The sequence below is a fragment of the Vanacampus margaritifer genome, chromosome 7 (genome assembly GCF_051991255.1).
Source record: "Vanacampus margaritifer isolate UIUO_Vmar chromosome 7, RoL_Vmar_1.0, whole genome shotgun sequence".
NCBI classification, from domain to species: Eukaryota; Metazoa; Chordata; class Actinopteri; order Syngnathiformes; family Syngnathidae; genus Vanacampus; species Vanacampus margaritifer.
Window position 1 is genome coordinate 12537941 of NC_135438.1, and position 20536 is coordinate 12558476.

Sequence of the window (20536 nt, forward strand, 5' to 3'; positions counted from 1 at the left end):
TCAGACATTTGTTTTCTTTGGTCCTTCCTCGGGTCTCCTGACGGCCTCACGACTCTGGCTGGAAGTGTTCGGTTTAGGTGAATGGTATGGGATTTTTTAATAGGTTTTAGGTGAACTAATGAATACACACTCACACGCACGCGCAAATGCACATACAAAATTTTAAAAAAAAATTAAATTTAAAAAAAATAAGAAATTAAATTTTTTTTAAAATTAAAAATTAAAAAAGAGAGAGTAATGATGATGACATGTCAAATCGGCAAAATTACCGAATGAACAATACTGAGCTCTCCAGAAAAAAACAAAAAACTAAACAAAAAAAACATCAGACATGAAATTATGATACAAGTCATTTTATAATCAGGGCTTTAAAATACAGACCATTGCGGGACTTGCTCAACACGGCAGCCACTCACTATGCCGATGGCCGCTTGCTTGATTAGTGCGTGCTTTGCTTCCTCTTTCTAAATCGTCACGTAGCTTTTCAAAATGTCTTGCTCAGCTTGGAAACTTGGTGCACTGTTGTTGTTTGAATTAACAACTGGGGGAGAGCCCCCAGTTACCCAATTAGGTCAAAATCACCAAAGAAGAGTGTTGTCAAAAGAACATCAGGTATGATTTCATGTAACATTAAAGGTAATATGAGGTAACATAGAATAGTTCAAGAGACTTGTATATTATGACATCTTATTTAAGGCTTTTGCCAGATGATCCTTCCTGAATTCTGCCAAGCAAAGAGTGGGCTTTTCTTGGTTGGGATAATAAAAGGGTATCTGCATGATGGCCAAAATCCAGCAGTGGTCCCCAAGATCTTACTGTAGTGTACTCTACATACTACACTCATCAAAAAACACTCATGTGATCGTTTCATTCATTTTTCTTTCTTTTCATGTTTCTCTCCCCTAAGTTTATTTCATAAAATGAGTGCCAAACTTTCCAATTGAGTGAAATAAGTCGTTTATGGAAAACTCATTTAAATGGCCCAGCTCAAAGGGCGAAGGGCGTCTGCATCATGTCAGAAACTAAACTCTAAAGGATTCACTTGCCAAAAACACAATGAGACTTTGGATGCTCTTCAGTGTGCCGTGACTGAGGTTACACTCCAGTAAAAAAGCTTATTTTGATTCGCTAGATGTACAAATGATTAAACACGCTGGTTCCAAGTATTAGCACAAATAGCATACATAATCCATCAAATGTCATCGATCAACACCTTTTTATAAAATATAAAAAAAACAGCCAAACCCCTGCTGTAATCCTGAGGCTTTCACTTTACGGCCTCATTTTTCAAATTGATTTTGCTGCATCTGATTAAACATTATCCCTACTGCTTTCTACACACCACAGTGAATTACATTTAACTGGGACGCTTATTTGGGTGCATGGCAGAGGGGGTGAACACATCAACAAGGCGCCTATAATATGTGAAAAAAGAAATACTAATTGAAAGCAGAATAACACAAATAGAAATGTGAGCTTGAGGGTTTCATTCTGAGCCAGTTTAATTGTTAAATTGGGCAATAAAAGCCCTCTACTAATGCCACAAAATCCTGTTTAGATTAAATGTGCGAGGTGTTTCTTTTATGGTATAGGGATCTCTGGTTCTAATCATTTTAAAATCCAATGGAATGCACCTGTAAATGGAATTAAATTAAACACCCCTTCCTGACAGGCTTCAACCAAGCAGGCCTGTTAAAGCCCCAGAACGAATTGTTGTAGGGTGCTGACAAACGGGGATTTGCTGAGCTAAATAAAATGGATGTTTACGTCGTTGGGTTGTTCATATTGACACGATTAATCCGGTAATGACAGGTCATAATTACTTCATTCTTGTTGGATGACAGCAAAACCGAAAAGTCAAAATGTCTTACAAAGAGGTTCCGAGGAAAAAAACTCTGAGGTTGGGATAAAAAAAACAACAACTTGATGACAAGCAACAAGACTAGCACTAGTGGTTGGCAGGTCTGCCTCACATTTCTGAGGTTCTGGGTTCAAATCTCGGTTCTGACCTTCCTGTGTGGAGCTTTCATGTTCTTTCTGTGCTTGTAGGGGTTCACTAAATGCTCACAATTGTACAAGTTACTGTGACTGGATATTGGTCGATTAAGTACTTACTGATATGTGCCCTGTCACTTGCGACCTTGGTGAATCCCAAATCTCACCCAAAGTCAGCGGTGATAAACTCCATCTTATCTGTGACCCTAATCAAGACAAGCAATAAAGAAAATGAATAGATATTAGTTTTAGCAAATGCGTAACATTTGAATCACAATTAAGAAAAGTTGTTTTTAGTGCTCGCATAGGAAATTGTATTGAAATATGAACACATTTGAATGGGGTTTATTTAGCAATCTGATTTGACAAGGCAGTGAAAATGAGAAAACTTCAAATATGTTGCTACTGTTTCGCACTTTTAAACTACATAACAAGATCCATGTGTGTGTGCGAGTGCAAACACGCACGCACACACATACACTACTGGGTGCCTCTGCACCCAACCAGGACTAAGTGGAGTTTGCAATGAGTTATGGTGGCGAGGTGTTAAATGTTCCTCTGGGCTGCAGCAGAAGCAGTTGATGGACCACCACTATGGTACTATATAGCTGTCCTTTTTTTGTTATGTTTTGCCTTAGTTGATATGAGCATGTGCTCGTTTTGCCTGTGTGACCCCCTAACCCCTCTTTACACAGGGTACATCAGAAGCATGGTTCTCAGCACTGCCATTTTTCATTACCATCTCCACAGTGAGGCCCCTCTTTGCCCTTGTTGAAACAAACCCCCACTTACTAGTCAACCTTCCACAACTCATGCCCTTTAATGAACTTTACCCTGGCTGTATTCACTCATGAAACTTCTTTTTAAACCTACCTAGGTGATGTTAGGGAAACATGTTACAAGCCCTATTGAAAAGAGTGACAAACATGTTCTGTGCACATCATCAGACCTTGTTACAATATTGCCTATTAGAGATACGACCTATGAGCATCTTAAGTGATCTGCTGCCCCCATGTGGTTGTTTTACACACTAGCAAGTAAGTTATTTCTGCACATTGAAAGCAGGCAGACATATGAATAATGCCTCACTTACAAAAAAAATTGTTTTTGTTTCCATCCATTCATCCATCCATTTTCAATTAACGTTAAATAAATCCATCCATTTCCTATAGCGCTTGTCCTCAGTCAGTGGAACAGAATTCCTTCAAAGTCGTCTGGAAGTCTTTCTCCATGACCTGACCTGATCTCTGAGCCATTTTAGGATGACCCATGACCCCACTTTGAAGGTACACAGCTGTTTGGGTCATGTCCAAACCAACTCACATACAAAAGAAAATACTCATTGAAGATACTGTAATGAACAACACATCAAGTAGATAGCTGATACTGAGGCGTGAATGTTGGGCATATGGTCAAATATTTTTACACAAATACATTTTTCAGGTAGGCTATCTGTACTTTACTTGAGTAATTCTTCTTCTTCTAATGTATTTTTACTTTTACTCCTATATTCGAAAACAGATATCTATCTGTACTTTTTACTTTATTTTAATCTCACTGAATGACGATTGAATTGAATTGAATTTTAATTGAAATGTTTATTTCGAATATTTCAACATTTTCAATATATGAATAAGTGACAATAATCAACGAAAGAAAAGAAAACAGGCAACAGAAAAGAAAAAAATCAATTACAATTTGAAAAGGAGTGAGAAGAAGTAAAATTTATATACTCCCACCCCTTCTCCTTAAGTAAATAACATAACTTCCGTCCTTCTCTTACATACACACAATATGTGAATTAATACATGTAAACAGTCCCACTTATAAATCTACTACTTCAGTCTATTTACACAATATAAATGTTAAAAAAGCAGTCAAACTAAGCAAAATAAGGAGAGAGAAAAACACAAACAAAAAAGTAGTAACCAAAATAAATAAATAAGACAATTATCCCAACTCACCTAGTAAGTTACCACTCTTTCCGCATCCTCATATTGTTTGAAAATCCTATTTTTATACTGTATTTTATAACATTTGTACACCGTTTCAACTCCCCACTAAATCCCTTGAGCAGCCTCACCCCGCATACTGATAAACAAAAACTCTTTCTTGTTGCACGAAACCTAGGTTCTTTAAAGTCACAATGTCTCCGTAGATCGTAACACTCATTATGGTTCTTAAACAACTGTTGAATATTCTGTGGTAGTAACATTGGCGACGCGCCTTGGAAAGAATGAGACTAGAGAGGCATAAAGGCGTTCAGATCTTGATTAATTGAAATCCTGAGGTCTTAGAAGGCACAAAAAATTGCAGAAGCAACATAATCTTTTATCAGTGCAGTCAGACGGGGTTCACAGACTTACATATGAATGGACTGTCAATGCCGCTTATTTGCCGTTGAGAGAAGTGAAGCCAACGGTGGCCATCTTACGTTGTCATTCTCTAAGGCCGCCTGACGTGAATAGATTCATTTCTCCATGGTATTTTCATGTTATTGTCTGCCAACGAAGAAAATTCCACCGTATGGGAGAAGCCCTACATGTGCATTTTTATTGCTAAGAAAAACACTTAATTTTCTCTTAGGTACATCACAGGGTGCTATTCAAAGATTCATCTGCTTTATGTTGTCAAAGCTATCAACAATCAAGTGAGCCCATCAGGATAAAAAATCACTGCTAAATGTAAACCTAACCTCTGTGAGTCACAATTCAGTGGCTTTCATGACTCCATACATGGATCCTAGCGTAAAACACGCATTGATACCAGTGTTTTTAGCAAAAATAAATAAATAAAATTAACAGAAGTGGTCAGTAAAAGTAGCAACGTAAGATGGCTGCTACTTTTACTGACCACTTCTGTTAATTTTATCAGCAGTAAAGGTCCCATTGACAGTCCATTCATCAAGTCATAACTTTCATCTGGGGAAAAAATCTTATATAGGTTTTTATTATTATTATTATTATTATTATTATTATTATTATTATTATTATTATTATTATTATTATTATTATTATTATTATTATTAATGAAAACAGTTCAACAGCCTGACCCCAGGATCAAATGGCTTGTGTCTGTCTCCTCCAAGTGACAATGTGTAAGAATACAACTGTGAGAAGAAGCCACCTACTTCACTCCGGAGCTTGCCTTTTCGGTCCGGGAGGCTCCGTCCACTTCTGTTTTTTTTCTCTTTTTTTTCCACTTCTGTTTTTTTTCCCCCTTAAACACAGTCGACGTAGGGACGGAGAGAGGGAGGGGAAGGACGCAGAATGGCGGCTGTGCCGTGCTCCAAGTGCACGGCAGAAAGAAAGGGCTTTCGGCGGGAACTTGACTCTTGGCGATACAGGCTGATACACTGCGTCGGTATGATTCGCGTGTTGTTTGCTTTCTTCAAAATAAATAAATGAATTGACCGCACGGAGCGCGAGTCTGACATTTTTTGCTCCACCCGGCGATGTTACTTGGTAGCTAGTAACTAGCTGGCTAGCTATGTGGCTAGCTCGCAAGCTAGCGCCAACTAGGTGGGCAGCCTAAACTGGCTAAAATGTACCAGCTGGCTAGTTGACACTCTTTGTGCCTCCCTCAATAACGCCCTTAACACGACTTGTTTTCGACCTAGTAATGTATTTCAGAGAGCACGTTACACGTAGCTTAAAGGTGTGTCGTAAAATATGCCATTAGCTGTATGTAATTGGTACTTGAAACATTATGCACATGCAATTAGAATCGCGAACACACTGCTAATATTAAGGCACTTTGGGGGAGGGGATTATGGATGAGATAAAGCAGCCAAGATATGCTCGTTGCATGAGAAGAATATACACTTAAATAGTTGTTCTTGGCTTGTAGCGTTTTTAAGAAGTTGGCAATGCTGCACCGCACGTACATTGCCTGTTAACCGTTTTCGGACTTTTATGTGTTGAAGAATAAATAGCCTAAATATGCAAAATTTAAAAATGTTTGATAAACGTTGATGGTATTGATGTGGACATGGCTTTATTGTTTACCTGTAACCAGGGCTGGATGGACTGGCCATCTGACATACAGGGCAGATGCCTGGCGGGCCGGTGTCTTTTGGGGTCGATGTGGTGCTATTCAATTATTATTTTCCTCCATTTTACCCCGAGAGACCCACCCACAATTTAGAAGGAGCAGCCAATTAATACATTTACAATACAGAGAGCAAAATGAACCAATAAACATCGGCGGTCGAGCTACGTGTTAGCCAAGGGTGGTCAGGAATTGGCAAGCCTAAGTCGAAATGCCAGGGCCGATTATTTGTGCCAGTGCAGCCCTGCCTGTAACTGAAAACTAGCAGTAGAGTTGCACCAGACTAAGTTTGACTGAGTGAATTTATTGTACCATGTTTTTGTCTTGCAGGGTTCGAAAGCATCCTGGAGGGAATATATGGTTCTATGCTGACAAGAGACCTTAATTTATTTGATGGTGAGTTCAAATGGATTATAGACATGAAAGGGTTGAAAGAGGAGGGGCTTGTGTTGTAAACAGTTTTGTGTGGAGAGTAAAAGGAACATGTCAGAAAATTATTTACTACGAGTAATACATCTTTGTTCATCAGCAATGTATAGCAGTCTAAATGAATGCTCTTCCACTAGATGGCAGAAAATGCATCATTACACTTGTCAGTAAATTTGAGCAGAGCTTATCATTATATTTTTTGTGACATTTTTGTTTCGTGGTGTGCCAAGACATTTTTGTAATGTATGTGCAGTTGCTCGATAAAGGCCGAGAAAAACTGCATAGATTGTTCAATACAGGTCTTGATCTTTTGATAATTTATTTTTTGTTGTCATTCCTTTCAGACTGTGAACCTGAAGAGGTGGTTGACTGGTCTCCAGAGGCAAACTGCTCTCACTGCTCATTCTGCAACCTTCCTCTGGACAAACTTGGTGTAAGAACTGGATTGGAGTCTTGTTCATAACTTATTATCCAAGTTGTGCGCTGTCATACAACATTTTCACACTTCTTTTTGTTTTCCAGGATCTAGCACCATCAACTACATCACCCCTCTCCTCCCCATCTGATTTCTCTCCATGTCAAGCTCCAACCATCTCTGAGAGCAGCCAGACAGCTCACAAGTTCCTTCAAGCTGTGTTCCACAAGAAAGGCGAGTCTGATGAGTTTTAAGTTTGGACAGACCATATCATTCAATAGTTAGAGAAGGAAATTTGACAAATTTTAGTTTATATTCAGTAGGCGCCTTTGAATTTAGACAAACAATGGTGCTGACATGTCATTGGCATTTAAAAGACAGCAGTTTGACCTCTGAAATTTTGTGTGAATTAACTAGCATATTTTAGGGCGAATTCTGAATTGTTTCTTTTGGGACATCTGAATGATCCTGGAATGGTGGCAACATTTTAATGTAATCAATTTGGATTTTCATTCCCGTTGTCAGATGTGCCTCCGTGCTGTGATGCCAATATTCCTCGGATTGCAGAAGAACTGATGAAGAAAATGATACACCAGTTCGCCATGGAGTATGCATCCAAGTGCCTACTCCACACCACGTCTATGGATGTTACAACAAGGACCTCCTCGCCTTTATCTGGAACACCAGATGCCCCTTTGGACCTGACCTTAAACCGAACTCCGGGAGAAACCGAAAGAGAATCTGATACAGGTTAGTGGCAATCTTTAAAAATCAAACTTATGTTGTGATTGTGGGTGTCATTTTTAAATTTTGGATTCTGTGTCTTTTGACGTGTCCTATTAAACCACACTGCTTTGTGTGTGTGTGCATAGTTATATATGATCCTATCATAGTAATTTGTGACTAAATCAATTGAATTTGAATGATCCTGCAGCAGATGGTGTGCTGGACCTTTCCAAAAAGAACAGCGGCGCCACCTCAACACATTCATCAACATTGTCATCTAACGTCAAAGCCTCAGGGTAAGAAGTTAATTATAGATCACACTACTTGTTTCTGCTAAATTGATGGTATTGGAGGGGAAAAAAACAGTGGAAGCTGTGCTCTTATTTCACAACTATGGTAATACACTGATTTTACATAAGGGTATTTTGTTGATTTCTACTATTTTTAAAACCAAGTGAGATCTTTTGGTTGTACAGCTAATAATGTTTACGATAAGTCGATTGTTGAAAGGTATCTTTGTTTGGCTGTCCCATGGCTCATTGAATTTTTAGTAGCCCATGTGAATTTTGGTTAAGTGGGGTTGACTCTTCTATCTCTTGAGCGGTAACGTCACAGCATTGGCACCGTATTTGAAATCATGCCAAAAGCCCAGGATTGTACACCGATGAGGGTTGCATTACAGTTTCCTATCATGAATTGATTTCATTTTCAACCAATCCACTTACGAATCCGATTACTCCACGTAATGCGAACATAAGACTGTCACAGAAGGATAACAAAACTGCAGCGGTTGTTTGTGAGTAACGCCAGCCATTCACAGACTGTCCCACCTGGACGTGAAGAGGCTTTATCGCAACACACTGCGTATGTGTGTAAGAGACGCACAACGGTGTGCATGAGTGTCCAGACAGACAGGCATGCAATAACAGGCAGTGATGTTACCAACAAGGCATAAAGGAGTGGACCCCTCGCTCTGCACCCCCTTCTACCTAATGCCCAAATCACACCCTCTCCATCATCACCATCCTGACCCTGCTGTTTGGTCCTCCCATCCCTAGGAGGCAGATCAGGCAGAAGGAGTACATTGAGAGGAGCTTGGAGCTGTCTGAGGGGCTGCTGTCCAAGGCCTTGAAGGACATACGCTCAGGAAGGCTGCAAGAGCAGCGTGCTGCGTTGCTATATGGAATTCCCCTTCTCACGCTGAGGCAAGGCCTGGAAGACTGGTCAGAAGGAAGGTTAGCAGCGCTGCACCCAGCGTCGCAAAGCAACATAGATTTCAGGGAGGAAATGACGTCCTACAACATGATGTCATCGATGCTCGGCGGCGAAGCCCGCCTCGTCCTGCAGAAGGTGGCGGCATGGGCCGAGCGGGCTGAAATTGGAGGAGATGCAGAGGAGAACGGAGAGCTCGGTTTCTCTCCGGCCTCACTTCATTTTTATAAGCCAAGTGGTCTACTGAGGACCCTCCCCCACTCCTTTCCCCAGCTCAGGGATGCTCTCCAGCCCTCTCCAAGTCCCACTCCCAGTCTTGAGGCCCCCACACCCCTTCGTATCCCTCAGGTCCGTTCCATGACCAATCACAGCAGGTTAGCCCCAGCAGAGATTCACAATACTACCGAAAACCGCCGTACCTCACCAACGGAAGGCGCTGCCAATTTACTGACAACTACTGCCAGACCGCCGTCTTACTTCAAAGTCAGATCACCTTTCCTGGCACGTGGCTGCACAGGAGGTGCCAACCAGTCACCTCTTCGCCAGGTACAACGCAGCTCCTCATTGGATGATTCCGAGGAGGGAGCAGACCGCCGCGACAAAGACAAGCAGCCGAGAAAGAAACGTGGAAGATACCGCCAGTATGACCACGAACTGATGGAGGAAGCCATCGCCATGGTGACTGCCGGCCGCATGAGCATATCCAAGGCCCAAGGAGTTTATGGGGTACCCCACAGCACACTGGAATACAAAGTCAAAGAGCGCACTGGAACACTGAAAAATCCACCCAAGAAGAAATCTGCCATTTTTTTCTCACCCAATTCCACTTCGTCTGATTCCGGAACCATTACCGGTTCCGCAAACTCAGGGACTATTGCCTCACCTGCTGCTGCGAAAATGTTCTAGACAAAGAAACACGTCCAGAACCCACCACCTCTTACAAGATTAATGTTTTCTTGGGATCTTGTTAAAACACAACACATGCCTTTACAAATATATGGTTATATTATTCAGGTTAAACTGTGAGTCTGTTTTTGATTGTCATACTTTGTGCTGTGTTTCTGCAATTTGGTCCTGGACTTGAATGTGGTGGGGAATTTTTCAAGAGGCGTTTGTGCACAACGGCTTGTGTCAACCTAATTCAAGTATTTTTCATTTGAGGAAATGAATTTGATATGTTAAGATAATTGTCAAAAAGCAATGTACGGTGGAGTAGATTTTTGGTTTTAGTTCTGACATACATTTTGATTCTGAAACATCGATGTTTTGTATTTCTAATCAGAAATCTTGTCCAATCACTTGAAATGCTGTTCTTAGAGGTCTTCTTGGTTATGGTATTCCGGGTCCTAAACCACCAATCAACAAAATACGACCTTAGATTTCCCAGGATCAAATGACTGAAACACAGTAACAGTAAAAAGATGACTCCAGTGTTGGTTAGCTGTTCGGAAAATAGGTTCTTCAGGTTTGACTTAATTCTTAAAAGTCCTTGTTAATGAAGCGATGATGATTGTCATTTGCAGCTTTCTATCTCTCTGGGTACCTGACCAAGGCCATTGAAGTGACTTAGAGCCATCATAACAATAAACTCTCATTGTAATTATTGTTATACACCTCTGCAAACAGGAAGATTGTATATTGTTAACTACTGTGATTAGCTATTTTAATGTGAGCTGTTGTTGAATAGAATGGTGTAAAAAAAAAAAAAAAAAGAAGAAGAAGAAAAAAAGCCATGTGTTGTCCTTAGTTTTGGTTCTTTATTTGTAGTGGGAATGCATTTGTGTAGCATGTTTTCAAATGTGCACTGACAAGCTTGGGTACTATGTTATTCTGTATGTGTATTGTTTAAAAATGTTTTACGACCTCAGATATTTACTAATGTTGCTACTGTAGCTGCATTAACTGTACAACCTCCTACATGGGCTGCTGCTTAAAATGTCTATTTTACGGGACCATTTGTTCCATAAAAGCGTTGAGTTTAGTTCAACAATGATGATTGCGAGATGGCATGCAAAGACAAAATGATTTTATGTGTACTGTGTGTAAATCAACAGGTTTAATGGTTGATTGTGATGATGGCTGGGCTTGACTCGTTGTAAAGGGCCCACAAGCTTCTTTCTGTCTTGGAAATGGTTTCACTGAAACGCCGGGTTTTTTTTTTCTCTCTCGTCTTGTCTGTCCTTGAGATGGACTGACCTCCAACAACCACACCAACAGTGCTAATACCAAAGCAGCAGTTCAGTTCAGGGTTACCAACAAGCTGTTTCTTAAATGTCTATTTGATGTGATGTCAGCCTGCACGCCTCTCTATCTAACCTCATTGCCACATATACCTCTGAACATAATTTGCCTACAGCCCAGTGTCAGATTTCTTTCACCACCGTCTGTGTCAAGGGGTATAAACCGGTTCTTTGTCTCAAGGAACGAGGTATACATTTATTCCCATTTTGACACATTTTTAAAGGTTTTATTGGACACTGTGGCATTTAAAGATCTGCCTTGTTTTTGTAACTATAGATGTTACATTCTTGTTCATTTTTGTATGTGCTTTAAATTTGAAGTTAAGCCTGATCAAACAATACTCTTGATACTGAATATATCCACTTCTGAATGTTTTTGATGTTTCTTCAACATCAACAGTACCGCAACAAGATGTCTCTCTTTGTGATTTTGCTTGCTACTATATGAACAACTTTGTTTGTAAACTCCTCTTGAGAAACGGAAAGCTGAGTGATTAATTGCAGTATATTTGAGATCACCAGATTATTTCCCCCTTGCCTCCTGCTAAATATTAGAATCATAACAGATTTCTGCCAGTTATGCATAAGTGTTATTGCCCTATGGGTTACTCAAATCATGTCTCTGGAAAATTATATTGCGTGGCACAGGATAATTTGTGGTGTTTCAAAGCTGAGTTTAACTAGTTTGCTTGTTGTACTTGTTAATTTGTAATCGAGCACTTAAATGCAATGTCAAATGTGTATTGTGGAAAATGCATGAATGCTTTTAAATGTTAACCCGCTGTATTTAATTTAATCCCAAAATGACACCCATGAATGTTGTGATTTAGTGATTGAGTCATGAGTAGAACCTCAAAAGGAACAATGTGGCAACAGTCTTCGAAAGAAATAGACAACTTGCAAGTCCAGTATCCTCTGTGGTTGTCACGTTAAAGCTTAATTTTTGTGAAAGACTGGAGCCACTATCATGCCGTTGAGTACATAATTCTCTTGTTGTTTTAATTTCACTGTACTCACTGTATAGTGTCATAATTAATCAAATCGGTCTTAAAAAAAATACTGGTAATTTGTAACAATGGCATTTTCTGCTGAATGGCATTCTGTGCTGAATTTATTAGTGCGTCACTGACAAGGTGAAGGTCTGGATTTAAACTCAACCTAAGATTTTGGAAATGGTATCAAATTTCAAACCTGTTATTATTTGTGTTGTTTATTGTGAAATCTTTGTCATGACCTAATTTAACTGTTGACTTGAACATTGATTACTTTGTTGATCGGTTAAGATTGTTATTGAAAGTGCTGTTCAAAAGAAAAGAGGTTTGAGCGTTTCTACAATCATTCCTGCTGTGTTGAGCAGAATGTTAATTTGCCTTCTGCAACTCAATAAAACAGCTCTCAACAAACTGCCAACTTGTCATAAATGTTTACCTTTTCGATTTGGTAGTAGGTCTGGTCATCGTGTGATACATTTGTGGGCCATTTATACCTCTTTGCATCTAATTGATGGTTTGACAACTTGTGTTCTTTAGAAGAAGAAAAAAATTGTATTTGAATCAAGCGCAGTTAAATGCGGGAAAATGCTTTTGAAGTATATTATGCAAAGATGTACCATCTGTTATTGATTGACAATTTTTTTTTATCGAATTTTAAAGCGTAAACAAAAAGCTGTTTGAGGAAATTCGTTGGATGTTATTGAAATTTTCCTGGAAATAATATACTAGATGTGCAGGAAATGTTTAGTAGAAACTAGAGCCTAACAGATTTTAACAAAAAAGTGATTGTTTTATTTATATATATTTTAATAGGATGATTAATCTGTTCTCAATTTTATCCTGCAAATATTGGAATTGGCATCGGCCCCTAGAAACATAGTCAGACTTCATACAAGTGGGTACAAATCCTTTATTAATCAGAACTTGACTCCTCCAAGAGATCAGACTACTAACTCATTCCTTTTGTATTTTGCCCCTAGCTGTCCATCTACTTCAGATAAAGAAGAATTGGGAGATTTAAAGCAACGGAAGCCTCACCAGCAATCCGCACTAGGTGTTGTCCTTAGCTCGCTCTGCCTAGCACATTGTTCCTTACTCTGCCAGATGCTGAAGTTGGCACACAAGGAAAATGTACTCCTTACCCCTGCCCACAAACCCATTCCAACAGAAACGCACTGCTGTCATTGTGGATTACATACACCCGATGTTGTCCCCAAGTGTAAATCCCGAAACAGCGATACATTAGACCCTGATTGTAGTCTTCAAGGCTGCAGAAGCACACCGGGCCATCCCAGAGACTTGCATTTAAAAGGGTGTAAAAGTGTAGCCCCTTCGGACCCAAACAGCTGCTGTAAGGTGAACAATTACGCTCTGATTTGCCCTAAGAGACTCCAATGTACTTCTAGTCATGGCCTACCAGCAAATAACATCAACGACCTAATGTGCTCTATTGGTCCTTGCGCTTCAGTCCACTGTAAGCCACATCCTTGTTTATGTGTTACAAACCACACCCGTGTGACCCATCATAAAAAAACAACAGGAGAATGTGAACCCCCTCCTCCTGTCTTGCGAAGAGAGCCGAGCCCGTCTCCTCCCCCCCTTTCTCCAATCTTCTCAGATATCGATATAACCGATGACCCGCCACCTTCCCTGCTTCACCATCAGCAAGAGGAAGAAGCTGCCCACGTGGTTCATGATCATCCAGGACAGCACATTGTAGGTGTAGTAGCAAAAACACCAGAACTTGAGTCTTGGACCCCAAGAAATAGTCATGCTGAGAATAACACAAGTGGGACATTACTGCAGGATGTTGTGAACCGCTTCAGTGAGAAACTTGATACCATCAGACCTCCAGAGAAGGATCCAGCTCTGCCCTCGTCACAAATTGATGTTCCTGAACAGGAGCAGCTACAGTCCACCTCAACCAGCCAGAACTTGAAATTTCCTGCCGATGCCCTTCTGACTGAAATTATCACCACCGTGCTTCACACGCGCAGTGCCAGCGACTACAACATCAGTGAGCTGTTTCATCGACATGATGACAAAGAGCCCAAGTTACCGAATACGCGCTTGCGTCGTCGCCAGGAAGTGCTCGCCGCTATGGCGACGCCCGCCGACGGCGCTACGAACCGAAGGCAAAGCTTGCAAATTAAACGAGAGCTCGCAATGCTTGACGTGCCAAACAATAGAAAAAAGTCACCACAGGCGAAGGGATCACAATTAAAAGACGGCAATGCTGCTGTTAATACATGTAGCGCTTTGTTGGACTCAAATGTGATGCCAGAAGAAGAAAACGAAACCGAGTTAAATATGGACTATCAAAGCGTTACGGGGGTACCGCTGAATATTATCACTCGTAACGTAAATGAAGTCAAAGATGATGAGACGGAGAGACAAAGGAAAAGAGGAATATCCATGCATGAAAAAGACCCAAACCAAACAATGTCCCATGAGCTGCAAAGGCAATTTTGCAATCATTGTTCTCAAGATGGCCATGAGCAGTCACAGGTGAAGACTCCGTGTGACCAACATTGCCAAAAGGACAAGGTTAGTGCAATGTACGATCCCATGATTCTTGAAAACGCCCCGTCAGTACAAAGCTGTGGCACTGATGAGTGTGATAACGGACCAGTTGATTATCAAAGCCATACTGCGATTACAGACGATCATCCAGTCGAAAAATCCCCCTCCAATGAATCAAGGAGGTCGCGGAGAAACATTGTCCCGCCACAACGCTTCTCCTCTTACGTCACAGAAACCAGGAAAGCCTTCTTTGCAGCTTGTTTCTCTGAAAATATATTCAACCAGAGAACTAATAACGTTTTCACGGCTGCCACCTCAGATGCCTTATTCAAGAAATTAGATGTTAAGGATGCGCAGCTTGAATCAAAAACCGAAACATCTAATCTGCCAGACACATTTGCATCAATCAGTAGAGAAGAAAACAGTCCGTCTCTTACAGAATCGAAAGAGCAAAGTCCGGACGTGCCACAAGCTCTCGCAGTCAAAGAAATTGGCTGCGCTGACAAACCTTCAGAGAACGCACAACCACATCCAAAAAGCCTATCGGTCTCAAACACCGCATCAAAAACGTTCCAATACGAAAATATCAGGGTTACTACAAGGTCCGCTACCTGTGCTAAGAATTCTTGCATCTCTCCAGTCCAGTACACAAGCCCAATTAAGTTAATGTTTGTATCACCGTTAAATGATAAAGAAGGTCTCGTATATAGTCTCAAGTCTGCAAGGTCTAGCTCGAACGCACAAACGGACGAACCCTTTGACCCATGTAAAGAATCCTCCTGGGCCGGGACGCCCGAGAAGAAGCAAAGCCAGATGACTGAAGGTGCTATGACACACATCAGGCTGAATCGCAAATCCACTACCTCACCTTTGAAATATGCAGGACCCTCCACAAAGTCTTGTCCGCCAGCCAAGCAACCTCTCTCACCCGCTAGGTCTCCTTCTCCCCCAACGTTGCGTCCCTCACCCTTCAAGTTGTATTCCTTATCACCCGAGTCCGCTTCTTCACCATCAGCTCCACTTGAGTCAAGTTCTTCGCCAGCTAAATCCCTCTCCTCATCACCCCAGTCATCGGGAAAATGTACGTCTTCACCTACGTCTTCCTCCCCTAAAACAGGGTCCAAGAGATCAGGTGATGTTACGCCACCTAAGAATCAATTCGGAACGGTCAGCCGACCGCCGGGTGAATTGCAGTCACTCGATGAAATCTCTCCCGTGAAAAGACGCCCGGGCCGGCCTAAGAAGCTGGGGCCTCATCTGGAGAAAAAAGCGAAGAGACCGATTGGCCGACCACGTAAACAGAAGTCTGATCATGCGGCAACAGGGAAAAGCGCGGCAAATATCCCTACAGAGACGGAAGAAAAAATCAACAAGAACCTCAAAATAACTGTCGTCTATGGCCGTTCAAGAAAAAACAAACGAATAGTTTCCGAGAGCTTTGATCAGCTCCAAACAGAATTCCGAGATGCCTGCCGAGCAGTAGGTCTTAAAAACGACCTGAGCGGGACACAAAACTCTCAAATCATTATAGATAATCCCAAACGGAGTTCACCAGAATTTCCTGAGGTGTTACATTGCGCCAACCCTGTCAAAGAGGCTGCACAGCACCTCGGCGGGATTAAATGCCCGAAAACAGAGAAGGCTTTACCTTCGAGGAAACCAGGTAGACCAGCTAAAGTGAAAATCTCTGGAATCTCCGTCACTGTTACCACTGTGTCACCAAAGCAACGGAAAATTTTGATTGCGAAGGATTCTCCCGATAAACAAAGGAGCAAGAAAGCACTTCTGCCGGAATTTCAAAGTACCAAAGAGGCCAAGACAGTTAGCTGTCCATCAGTTAGCGACAATTTTCAATTCCAACCAGAGGAGCAAAGAGAATCTGAGAGTAAAAACAGTAACCAAGTGCTCAATCAGCCTTCAGCTGTGCGTCATTCCAAAAGAGTAAGCAAGCCCTCCATCTACTTTCTGCACGCCGTCGCCACCGCCACAACTCGAACATACAGTCACAGTAACGCACTGTTACGGCGCTCCAAACAACTTCTGCTGAACAAGGCCTGCAATAAAAGAAAACAAGAAAAACAAAATCCGCCCGTCAACCGGCACTGCTGCGATCAGAAGAGGAAGAACATCTCTCACGATCTGGCTCGAGTGGCTGGCGTTTCTTTAGACTCAATCTTTGCTCCAAAGGCGACGCTCCGCTGGTGGGCGGCGTCAGCCCAACAACAGCCCTTGAACCGAGAGCTCGCCAGACGCATTCAGCTCATGTCGGACACTTGGGTCTCGGACCCTGTGGAGAACCACAACGTAGAAGGAACCGGTTCATCCGTCGCCAAGTCCAAACATTCTTCCTTGGTCCAAACGCTGTTCAACTGTCCTCCTACCAAACCCGGATCCTGCAGCATGCAGCAGCTCGGCTCCTGGTTTATAGAGACCACAGAGACGCAGTCGCTGGATATCGTCAAGAAGACCAGCTCTTGTAATCGATACGAAGTTATGCACTTCCCTCGCTCCTCCCACAAACAAGGGGTCAAGTGCCAAAGTCCTCGGGCGGAACGACTCAGCAGACATCTCAAGAAGTTTGCCAAAACATTGCCAAAGAGCCCCGTCCAGTATGAAAAGGCAAAGAAAAGGTTGAGGAAGATTCAATTAGCTCAGTCAATTGGTAACATTAGGCAGCGACTCCTGGCTCACAAGAGTGTAAAGCGTATCCTCAGCCAAGGAACCAGGAAGTGGCGGTGCCTAAGCAAATACCAGGCCACACTACTTCAAGTAAAGAGACACTTCCTGACCCAAAAAGAAAGGACGCGTGCAAAGAAGGAAAGAAACACTCAAGTAACTGCACGCGGACCAAAACTGGAAGCATTGAAATCGGTTCAAGATGAGTTTCCTGAAGGTTCGGGGAACAATTCCAAGGCCCGATCTGAGGAGCCTGTGGCTGCACCCGAAGAGCCTCAAACCTGGAGTCCTGAAACCCTGAAGGAATGCCGGGTATGTTTGAAGAAGATCAACACCCCAGATAACAAATCGGCAGAGGAGTGGGACTCTTATACCGTGACACTGGATAAGTCGGCCTCTGCTTTTGTGTTTGCCGGAAAGGACAGACAACTGCTCGAAGTTGTTCAAGCTGTGAAACGAAAACGGCACACAAATGGCATTGCTGCGGCTACAAAACTGACCGATTCTGCATGTAAATCACTCCAGAAGCTGGATGGAACGCCTTTAGGGAGGCAGAAGGACAAATGTGAGTTTTCCCAACCGCCACCTGCAAAAAAGTTGCGACAATCGCGGATGAAGGGCCTAAGTGGACCAAAGTGGTGCGACTTTGTGCTTGGTAACTAAATCCTTTCCTTTACTGAAATCCCACTTTACAGAATTGTGAAACAACTCAAATCATCTGGAATTGTGTTTCTTCTCTGGCAGGAAGATAGATGACGCACAAGGCCTCCGTCCTTCGTGGGAACCGGACTGTGCTGTTTTGTGGTGCCTTTGGACACTGAGCTGACCGCGTGGACTGACCATTACGCTACGGTGCAGTCTTTTCCCTCAGCAATTATGTAGCAGTCTAACTTAAGAAAAAAGCTTTGATGTTGCACTATTTTTATATGTAGACTTTTTGAAAATACATTTTTCTTTTTGATAAGACATGCCTTGTCTGAAGAGCTGAAAGTAGGACAAAGGTCAACTGCATTAAGAGAGCACTCTGCCCAAGAATACCTCATCAAGACAAACGGCAAACAAATTTTCAGTTAGAAAATGTCACAATGTTACTCGTGATGGGAAAAATGAAGCTTCATGAATCACGTGGGTACCCTTTTCCAGCCTGTTTTTCAGGTCTCCCTTCTCCAACATACCTGAATAAAAAAATAATCAGGCTTTTCCAGCCTGTTTTCCAGGTCTCCCTCCTCCAACATACCTGAATAAAATAATAATCAGGCTTTTCCAGCCTGTTTTCCAGGTCTCCCTCCTCCAACATACCTGAATAAAATAATAATCAGGCTTTTCCAGGTCTCCCTCCTCAACATACCTGAATAAAATAATAATCAGGCTTTTCCAGGTCTCCCTCCTCGAACATACCTGAATAAAATAATAATCAGGCTTTTCCAGCCTGTTTTCCAGGTCTCCCTCCTCCAACATACCTGAATAAAATAATAATCAGGCTTTTCCAGCCTGTTTTCCAGGTCTCCCTCCTCCAACATACCTGATTAAAATAATAATCAGGCTCATTACTCTGATGAGTAAGGTGTGTTAGAGGGGGGAGACGTGGAAAACAGGCTGGATAGGGGCTCTCGAGGACTTTGACATGGAGACCCGTGGTCTAAACCTTTTACCGGCGTGGTTCTTGATGGCAAGTCACAAATTGGATTAGTAATGAACTATTCCTCTCTAATTAGTAGGTCTTGCCATCAGAAAACATAATTGGCACAAACTTGATGAAGGAATTGGCATCATGCAGTTGTTTTTTTTCCCTTGCATAGATATTTTCCCCCTTTTGTTATGATATAAAGTGTTTTTGTCACACAGCAATTACTGTCCCAAATGCGACACTGCCAGCGTCAGTACTTCTTGCACTAGCCCCTTTGAGATTCGGAATCCCGCTTTTCAGATTCCTCCCCCATATTTTGCACGTCCTACGTTCTATTATCAACACCTACTGTACATCTAGAGCAGCGTTTCCCAACTTATTTCAAATTGGAAATTTTTCTTCATGGAAAAATCTTTTTTTGTGTAAACAATTGACATCGGATAGTTGCCCACGGCACACACTGGTTGGGAATCACTGAGCTAGAGAATCTTATTTTGGTGCAATACAAACCCAGATGTTTTTTTTTTCTTTCTATCAGAATATAGTCATTATTTTATTACTGACAGATGGATGTACACAATGCCCTGGGGTGTCACTTCAGTTGACTAGACTAGGGATGGGCATTGGAATTAGAAATAAATGTCCTAGAATAAATAAAATAATTTAATTGTGATGGAAGAAGTGAGCTCCTTTTTCAATGTCGGTGTTGAGTAGAATGCTGCCTAGAGCAGTTGCCCGTGTTGTAGTTCAACTTGTTATAGTGAATATGTTGCTTCGATGGCAGCTAATTGAGACTAAATCAACTAGCGCAACTCCATTTGGAACACGTTTCACAAATTGTTTGTTATTTCAGTATGCCCATCCCTGAACATGAGTTTTAGATCCCAAACTAAGGCAGAAAAATACTATTTTTTGTTCTTCATAGCATTAAATGTTTTGTTTGAATTTACAGTTTAAGATGTTGGTCTTTCAAGTTCCTGTTCATTTTGCCTTCTGATTGCAGCATGAGACTTCTACAGAGACTAGCAAGGCCCACTGTGCTTTTCCTCCAATATGAATGACTGATTAACACTAATCTTGGATGGAACTCAAATTTGTCCCCTTCTTATAGTCAGTCGCTTTATCAAAGTGTTTTTTTGTTTTTCTTTTGTAACTACAAAAAAAATGTGTGCCTGACTACCAAGTATTCACTGTGGTCACATTTTTATGGTGTTGACCCATTTGGGGGGATTCAACTAGCCCACTCAAAAAAAAAAATAATGGTGCTAAACTTCTGTTGTATATTTTCTTGTGGTTTTATACTGTTCTTTACAGATGCAACTGTGTTGGGCGGAATAAAGGTGTTTTTGTCTAATTCCCAGTGAGCGTCTTGATTAAAATCATGATATACAGCACAATTATAGTCAACCTGGCATACATTCCAGCACCAACTGCAAGGGGTGAAAATCTAAAATGTTCATTATTTTATATAGCCTTTTTTTGCATTTGATTTTTGGTTTCAATAGATAACCTAAATTCAAAGCATAATCAACAAAAATCACTATAAATTGCAGAGTTCCACAATATAGCATGGTTTTACGTTATTAATGAAACCAAATAAAGCTGTAAAGTGGAAATGAGGCTAGCAAGGGGGTGGGACAGTGAATATTTA

General features: G+C 41.5%; 1 protein-coding gene across 3 annotated transcripts; it reads left to right on the forward strand.

Moving 5' to 3' along the window:
- The first annotated feature begins 5182 nt into the window (after positions 1-5182).
- On the forward strand, positions 5183-20239 carry lcorl (ligand dependent nuclear receptor corepressor-like). Of its 3 annotated transcripts, XR_013294831.1 has the most exons (9): positions 5183-5358; positions 6376-6441; positions 6819-6907; positions 6997-7123; positions 7415-7639; positions 7824-7911; positions 13040-17913; positions 18003-18587; positions 18699-20239. XR_013294831.1 is itself a non-coding variant. In XM_077571198.1 (8 exons), exons 1-8 carry the CDS (start codon positions 5265-5267, stop codon positions 18008-18010), a joined length of 5571 nt encoding a protein of 1856 aa, XP_077427324.1. In that variant the 5' UTR covers positions 5183-5264; the 3' UTR covers positions 18011-20239. The 3 variants fall into 3 exon arrangements, 2 of the variants coding, with proteins under 2 accessions (XP_077427324.1, XP_077427325.1); XM_077571198.1 differs by having other exon boundaries at positions 18003-20239; XM_077571199.1 differs by lacking the exons at positions 13040-17913; positions 18003-18587; positions 18699-20239 and adding an exon at positions 8674-12473.
- The last annotated feature ends 297 nt before the right edge of the window (positions 20240-20536 follow it).